This window comes from Bombus flavifrons, unplaced genomic scaffold, assembly GCF_040668555.2.
Source record: "Bombus flavifrons isolate JBK064 unplaced genomic scaffold, iyBomFlav1_principal scaffold0044, whole genome shotgun sequence".
Taxonomy (NCBI): Eukaryota; Metazoa; Arthropoda; class Insecta; order Hymenoptera; family Apidae; genus Bombus; species Bombus flavifrons.
The window spans coordinates 168,451-177,233 of record NW_027184789.1 but is presented as its reverse complement, the minus strand read 5'-3'; the positions used below and the strand labels follow the sequence as shown (position 1 = coordinate 177,233).

The 8,783-nt window shown below is 40.6% G+C and overlaps 1 protein-coding gene across 1 annotated transcript; it reads left to right on the top strand.

Moving 5' to 3' along the window:
- Window positions 1–7,375: 7,375 nt before the first annotated feature.
- Window positions 7,376–8,583, top strand: LOC138189446 (E3 ubiquitin-protein ligase XIAP-like). Its single transcript, XM_069131496.1, has 4 exons — window positions 7,376–7,518; window positions 7,594–8,113; window positions 8,211–8,400; window positions 8,477–8,583. The coding sequence occupies exons 1-4, from the start codon at window positions 7,376–7,378 to the stop codon at window positions 8,581–8,583; spliced, it is 960 nt and encodes a 319-aa protein (XP_068987597.1).
- Window positions 8,584–8,783: the final 200 nt, after the last annotated feature.

Sequence of the window (8,783 nt, the reverse complement as noted above, 5' to 3'; positions counted from 1 at the left end):
TGCTCTATCGCTCTGCGCACACATATCTTCGCGCTCGACAATTTTCGGTAAACTTAAATTAATAAATTTCGCACTTTCTAGTTCGGGCTTAAATATTACGTCACGGCTTAATATTACATTTCTTACTGTTGGCGCATACACTCGACACCCTCGTGCGTCATCTAGATAGCCTACCAAATATCCTTTGTTCGCCTTTTTGTCAAGTTTTGTCTTCTCCGCAGGTATGTGTGCAAAGCACTCAGTACCGAAAACCCTAAACTTTTCTAAATTTGGCGGTTTCCCGTACCACAGTTCATACGGTGTTTTCTTGTCTTGTATCGTCGGCCCGGTCTTATTTATGACATGTACTGCTGTGTTCATGGCTTCGGCCCATAAAAACAGCGGTAGATTTGGTTTCGAATATAGCATCGATCGGCCTGCCTCTACTATTGTTCTATTTTCCCATTCTGCGACACCATTCTGTTCAGGAGTGTATGGGACGTTAATTGTGTGCCTAATTCCCTGACTTCTTAAAAATTCTTTAACTTCTTTATTTTTGAATTCTTTCCCTCCATCACTATGAATTTCTTTAATCTTATCGTTGAATTGATTCTCAACTTCCAGGCAAAAAGTTTTTAATTTTTCGATTACTTCTGACCTATGTCGTAAGAAGTAAATCTTTGTGAATTTTGAAAAATCATCATTAAATGTAAGAAAATACAATTTCTTGCCTAATGACTCGACTTGTATAGGTCCACATACATCCGTATAAATAATTTCGCGAGGTTTATTCGCACGATTGATTTTCTCATGAAAACTCGATCTATGCTGTTTCCCGTACGCTCAACCTTCACAGAAAAAGCTACTATCCTCCACGACTTTCATATTCGAATTCTTTAAAAACTCTTTAACATGTCTGTTGTTTTGAGGACATAGCCGTTCGTGCCATAACTGCAATGTGTCCGCGTTTGACTCTGCTCTATTGCTAAAATTACAAACTGACGGTATGATAACTCGCATAACTATTTTATACAAATTTCCGATAACAGAACCTTTTGCTATTATTTTCTGGTTTTGTAAAAACATACAATTGGTCCCTTCCTTTAAAACACAGAAATCTATGCCCCTTCTCGCAACAGATCTAATGGAAAATAGGTTTCTTTTCATACCTGGTACGTACAGAACATCGTTCATTGTACATGTTACCCATTTGCCGTCCACAAAAGTCTCTACTTTGATTGTTCCTTTGCCGCACGCATTCATGAACGTAAGCCGATCTCTATCTTCACCGTGTTATCGAATTCTTCGAAGACGTTGAACCATTCCCGTCGTCCTGTCATGTGATCCGTAGCTCCTGAGTCGATTATCCAAACATCAGGGTTTGCCGCTTGTATGATTTTGATTTCTAGGTTCCTGGTTGTTTCTACTGTTGCTTCTTTTATTATTTTTAAAACAATTTTTACTGGTGTGGCCTTTCCTTTTGCATATAAAAAATCTAAAGCAATCCTTCTTTAGATGGCCAACTTTTCCACAATTGAAGCAGCTTGGTCCTTGTTTCTCGTATTCACATTTGCTTGACTGTTTCTGCTGTTCCCTTTTATAATTGTTACTCTTTGTTACCAGCGCCACCGATGTTTCCTGGTCGTCTTTCTTCCATCTGGTTTCTTCTGTTATCAGCCTGGTACTAAGCCTGTCTAGGGTATTCTTTCCTTCTTCCACCGAATCCCACGCACTGTGAAAATGGTCAAATTTGTTTGGTAACACCGATAAAATGCGTGTTATCAGCATTTTCTCGCCAATTTCACTCCCAAGGGCTTTCATCTTCGCCGCTATCACTTCCAACTTTGACAGGTTGTAGGCGACATTTTCAGATTCTTCCCATTTAAAATCGAAGAACTGCTTCTGGACCATATTTAGATTCTCATCTGACTTCATGTCATATACTGTATTCAACTTTTTCCACATTTCATGTGCTGTTGTGCAACATAAAGGAAGATCCAACGGTTTCTTTCCTACTGAAGTCACGATTAATTTTCTCGCTAACCGATCTGCTTTCAAAAATCTTTCACGAGCGATTTCTTTCTCCGCGCTGTTACCTGGATGACACAGATTCCCTTCACACACGTTGATCAGGTCGTCATCTTCCTCCAAAAGTGTACGCATAACAAAACGCCACTGGAGCCAGTTTTCTTCGCCGCGTAACATCTCGATCTTCGCACTTGCTGATTCCATTTTAGCACTATCCCTTACTTTACTAAGCACAACACTTTAACAATTTATTCACTTTACGTTGCTGCCTTGCAAGTTACAGCTCTGGGCCCATAACCTGTTGAGGTTATTCGGTTTGTAATCAGAGAAAACTAGTGGATAAATTGTAAGGCAGAAAATATATTTAAATAAAAGTGTAATTATAAATAAGAATACAATTTGAGCTGGTCCAGATCCGCACGCTAGCTGTGTTACCCAATAACTGAAAACCCCGAAGCCAACGTCGCCTGTCTACTGTTTATGGTCTGACTTCGTCGCAGTCTTTTGTCTACGCGCTGTCGATGGCTTCAGTGCTTGAGAAACTAAAAAGACCAGATGTAGAGTTTTCTTATAAGTGGTGACCACTTCAACAAAAAGTTATGAAAGTTTGTCTCAATACACCCTTTACTTTCTTTACTAAACTACGCAGTTATTGTGTATGTCAAAAGATGGCACAAAGTACAAAATTCCAATCACTTGATCTTAGCATTTAACTATGGTCGGTTGACTCCTATTACTATTTATTAAAATTGATTTCCTCAAAATCTAATATAATTTATCGAAATATAATTTTCCTAATCAAAATAATATATATGTCGGAGATGAAAGGACATCGGAGGCTTCCCTTTGGAACTTCGGGAAAATCCCTTAACACCGTAATCTAGATTTTATTATAGGCGTAATTAAACAATTGCCGTCAATCAATCCGGTTGTATTTGTTCGAGATTTGTGATAATGAGCTTGGGATCGAGGCGACAACCAGTCGCCGAACGTAACCGCGGTCACGGGTTTGACTAACAAAGGTACGGAATAATTCTATAGCTCTCCTTAAAAGAAATATTTGTGACGGCACGCGACAGTAAACATTCCAACGGTTTGTGTCCCGTGGCTCGTCACACGCAGACCCTATTCTTCGAGTAAGATGATTGCCAGATGTCGATGCGTCTTCGCAGTACATGTTAGGCTAGCCTGAGGGCCTGATACAAATCTTAAGATTTAGTTGGCTAAAGTCCTTCAGACAGACAAACAATCTTTGTCCCAGCTACGGGAAGATAGGAGAGAACTATTTTTCAACGAACGGCGTCTCCCACTAGCAACTTTCCCTCGAGGGCGGCTAGCATCGTTTTCTAACCACCGATATGGAGATTGACCAATTAGCAGCAACGCCAATTTCCCTCACCTACTAAACGAAGGCTATCCTCGACGAATCCAAGGATCTCTTAGACACACCCCATCATAGTTTTCCTCTGCAGCATCATCGCGACGGAAAGTCATTCTCTCGTGAGGCAGTATTAGCGAATAACTTAGTGTCTGTACGCTCGGTGGATATTCTACGTTTCAACAAAGAGTCCGACTTAGATTTTGCGAGCATATTCATCTATCATCCCGTTGACCGCGGATTCGTTATTGAACCTAGGATCATTGTCATTAGTTTCTCGAGTACCTAATTACCACGGTTACTTGTCCAATTCTATAATTATCGTATTTGCACTAGTCAATGTCATGCCCCTAACCCTAATTCTAATGTAAACCCGACATACATATATAACTTGTAATATATAATTTTTTATATTACATTTTTTATATTACATACAAGGAAATGACGGTTAGTTTTCTTCAAAATTGACGAAATCACCGCGATTTGCGAGCTCTTAGGCTTGTTCCGACGGTGAAACGTGCGTGCATTACATTCTGCACGTATAATGGAGTGAAACGTGCACTTAAACGTCGAAATATACCAAACGGGAAGGAAATAACACTTCAAAATCGACGAAATCATCGCGATTTGCGAGCTTTTGGGCTTGTGTCTACGGTGAATCGTGCGCGCATTACATTTGGCGAGTAAAATGGAGTCAAGAGAGCGCTTGAGCGTCGAAATATCTCAAACGGGATAGAAATTACGGTTAATTTTCGGCAAAATCGACGAAATCATCGCTAGTTTCGAGCTGTTGAACTTGTTTCGACGGTGAAAGAGGCGTGCATTACATTCGGCGCGAAAAATAGAATGAAAAGATCGCTTAAACGTAGAAATATCTCAAACAGGAAGGAAATAACTGTTAGTTTTCGACAATATCGACGTTATCATCGCGATTTGCGAGCTCTTTGTCTGGTTTCGAAGGTGAAACGGGCGTGCATTACATTCGTCGCGTAAAATGAAGTGAATGGAGTGCTTAAGCGTCGAAAGATGTGAAATCGTAAGGATGTAACGCTTAATTTTCGTCAAAATCGACGAAATCATCGCGATACCAGCTGTTGTGCTTGTGTCGACAGTGAAACGTGCGTGCATTACATTCGGCGTGTAAAACGGACTGAAAAGAGCGCTTAAACGTTGAAATATCTCAAACGCGAAGGAAATGACGGTTAATTTTCGACAAAATCGACGAAATCCAGCTCTATTTGCGAGCTGTTGGTCTTGTTACAACGGTGAAACTGGAGTGCATTGCATACCGCGCGTAAGTGGAGCGAATAGAGCGCATAAACATAGAATTTGCTCAAACGGGAAGGAAATAACGGTTAGTTTTCGACAATATCGACTCGTGGGCTGGTTTCGAAGATGAAACGGGCGTGCATTTCATTCGGAAACTAAAATGGAGTGAGAGGAGAGCTTATTCGTTGTAATATCTCAAACGGGAGGGAAATGACGGTTAATTTTCGACAATATCGACGAAATCATTGCGATTTGCGAGCTGTTGGGCTTGTGTCGACAGTGAAACTGGGGTGCATTACATTCGGCGCGTAAAATGGAAGAAAAGGCGCTCATAAAAGTCGAAATATCTCAAACGGGATGGAAACAACGCATAGTTCTCTTCAAAATAGACGAAATCATCTCTACTTGCGAGATGTTGGGCTTGTGACGAAAGTGAAACGAGAGTGCATTAAATTCAGCGCTCACAATGTAGTGAAAAGAGCTCTTAAACGTCGAAATATGACAAACGCGAAGGAAATGACACTTAATTTTCGTCAAAATCGACGAAATCATCGAGATTTGCTAGCTGTTGGGCTTCTTTCTACGCTGAAACGGTCGGGCATTTCATTAGCAGCGTAAAATGGAGTGAGAGGACTGCTCATTCGTTGAAAAATCTCAAACGGGACAGAAATGATGGTTAATTTTCGACAATATCAACGAGATCATTGCGATTTGCGAGCTGTTGGGCTTGTGTCGACAGTGAAACTGGGGTGCATTGCATTCCGCGCGTTAGTGGAATGAATTGAGCTCTTAAACGTCGAAATATGACAAACGCGAAGGAAATGACACTTAGTTTTCGTCAAAATCGACGAAATCATCGCGATTTGCGAACTGTTGGGCTTGTTTCGACGGTGAAAGTGTCGTGCATTTCATCGGCGCGTGAAATGGAGCGTAGTGGGCGGATAAACGTCGAAATATCACAAACGGGGAAGAAATAACGCTTCGATTTCTTCAAAATCGACGAAATCATTGCTACTTGCGAGCTGTTGGGCTTGTTATAACGGTGACACTGGAGTGCATTGCATTCGGCGCGTAAAATGGAATGAAAAGAGCGCTGAAACATCGAAATGTCTCAAACGGCAAGGAAACAATGCTTAGTTTTCGTCGGAATAAACGAAATAACGCGATTTGCGAGCTGTTGGGCTTGTGTCGATGGTGAAACGGGCGGGCTTTACATTTGGTGCGTTAAATGGAGTGAAAAGAGCGCATAAACGTTGAAATATCTCAAACGCGAAGAAAATGACGGGTAGTTTTCTTCAAAATCGACGAATTCATCGTGATTTGCTAGCTGTTGGACTTGTGTCGACGGTGAAACCTGCATGCATTAAATTCGGCGCGTGAAGTGGAGTGAAAAGAGTTCTTAAACGTCGAAATATCTCAAACGGAAAAGAAATGACGGTGAGTTTCCGTCATAATCGATGAAATAATCGCGATTTGCGAACAGTTAGGCTTGTTTTGACGGTAAAAGTGTCTTGCATTTCATTCGGAGCGTAAAATGGAGCGAGAGTAAATATCATCTCGGCTGTGTAAAACAATGGCTAATTCACGCGAAGAGTTGTTACGCGCCAAAAATTCTAACCCTAACCCGACATCAGAAGTGGGATCAGAACCGCTTATAGTGATACAAGAGCAGATGGCCCTTATGCACGAGTTAATTTAGACGATAGCGCTAAAACCGAGGGAGCAGGAACCGAGTGTAAAACCCGAAAAATTTTCGCTACCGCGTTTTAACCCCGAAATCGCGGGTGCCGACCCAGCTGCGTGGTGCGCGACTGTTAGTGTAATTATGGAAAAAAGACCTCTACAAGACGACGAGATATATCTCACTATAAGTCGTGCTCTAGAGGGTACAGCAGCACAGTGGCTTATCCATGTTCCGGTCAGTGGTTTTACTTGGATAAAATTTACGGGACATTTTCTTGCGCGTTATGGTGGCACGGAGACGGCAACCTCAGCGCTAATGAGGATGTTCAATGAACCACCACTGAAGGGCGAAACCACGGCGGCTTTTGGTAATCGTCTTCACTCCACTGTCTTTTGTCCACTGTCTGCATTAATGGTCTCACATTGGAGATAATTTTTCATGTCCTTGCTGATGATTACTTAAAATACGATATCATGATTGGTCGCGAGAATTTAAGCCAACGATTCGACGTAAATATCACGCAGAATAACCTCGTTATTTGTAAAACAAAGATAATTAACACCTGTGGTAAAGTTGCGGAAGATGCGGTCAACATTAACGAGATCAACACTGATGTAGTTGGTAACAATAAAGATCGATTAATCTCTGTTCTCGAAAAATTTAAAGAATCATTCTTTACGGGTTTCCCGCGTAATCGCGTAAGTAGGGGCCAGTTAGAAATACGGCTGATTGATCCCAACGTCGTCGCGCAAAGAAGCCCTTACAGGCTTAGCGAGGAAGAGCGAAGAATAGTACGTGAGAGAATAGCCGAATTAATTAATTTAATTAATTAATGCACCAGCCGTTTTCCAGAGAGCCATTTTCAAAGCCTTAGGCGACCTCGTGAACACCTGATATTCGTAATTTTGTCTCTAATACGTTTTTGTTTGATCGATTGTACACGTATAATATTTCTTAAGTCATCTACAATTAGTAGATTCAATTTCAATGTCTTTTTCTTTTAAATAGGTTTAAAGGCGCAATAAATTACAATTAAAATGGATACAATGATTCCTACAATCAACTTCCGATATTTCATGGAACATGATGCAGAATCTACAGAAGATGAAGAATTACTGCCTGTTCCTTCAACATTGTCAGATGATTCAAATCCGTCGGTTCATTCAATATCGGCGGTTGAGTTAGCCGTACCTTCAACATCCATGGTACTTCCTGAAATTATGGTTGATATACCATCCCCTGTACCTTCAGCAAGGGTGATTGATTTAACATCACCGATACCGTCGATGTCGACAATGCCACCGATATTCTCGATAGAAATGCCGCCGGTTCCATCCACATCGCGTGACGTTCAAGAATATTATGATGATTTTCGTTTTGAAGCAGCAAGGCGTTCAAGTTTTCGAAATTGGCCTGTGTCTTTCATTGACCCTGTCAGTCTTGCAGCTGCAGAATTCTATTATACTAGAAACTTTGATGTCGTTAGATGCTTTGAATGTCAATTGGTGGCAAGTCAGTGGTCAGTGGTTGATATTCCCATGCAAATTCATGAGATGCGTTCTCCAGAGTGCAGATTTATCCGCAATGAACATTGTAATAATGTACCAATCGGAGCAGATCCTGCTAAAGTTCGACGGACAAAACGAAAAAATAGAAATATATCTTGTCCTTATGGTTTACAATATCAGAAGGCATTTGATTTTAATGACCATCGATTTTTAAGATATTCAAGAAACCCGACGGCATATGAACTTAGCCGTTTGGGACTAAAAAGAGTTAAGACGCTACGAATCCAGATTAAATTCGTTCACAACATGGCCTACATATATGACACAGACAATTGAAGAATTAGCCCATGCAGGCTTCTACTAGACCGGAATAAATGATTGCACTACATGTTACCATTGTGGAATTGGTATAGGAAGTTGGAGAGCAGAAGATGATCCATGGGAACAGCACGCAATTTCGTCTCCCAGCTGTTGTTATTTATTAACAGTACGAGGCTGGGAATATGTTAATAAAGTAACAGGCCAGGAGTTATATGAAACTGCTGAAGGTGCAAGTATAAAAACTTATACCCTGAACAATATATATAACATTGTGTATAATGAATAATTGCAATACATACTTATGTACAGTATATTTATTTCAGGCAGCAATACAAATTGCAAATGGGAATCCTGAGAGATCCACTAGTGAAAATGATACTAATGAAATGACTCTCGTTGGGAAAATTGGTAAGTGATAAAAATGAAAACACATATTCGTTAATTTGTATGAAAGCCGTATACATATAATAAATTCCATTATATATTACATTTAAATACACTGATTACTATTTTAGCTGCTCTGGAGCAAGAAAATCGACAACCAGTCGCCGAACGTAACCGCGGTCACGGGTTTGTATAACAAAGGTATTGCATAATTCTATAGCTGTCCTTAAAA

What these genes read in the sequence shown, in the direction of transcription:
- LOC138189446 (XM_069131496.1), top strand. Translation starts at nt 7,376, where the DNA reads ATGGATACAATGATTCCTACAATCAACTTCCGATATTTCATGGAACAT. An exon ending in CATTCAATATCGGCGGTTGA is followed by an intron (nt 7,519 to 7,593) that starts GTTAGCCGTACC and finishes ACCTTCAGCAAG; the next exon opens with GGTGATTGATTTAACATCAC. An exon ending in GCCGTTTGGGACTAAAAAGA is followed by an intron (nt 8,114 to 8,210) that starts GTTAAGACGCTA and finishes GGCTTCTACTAG; the next exon opens with ACCGGAATAAATGATTGCAC.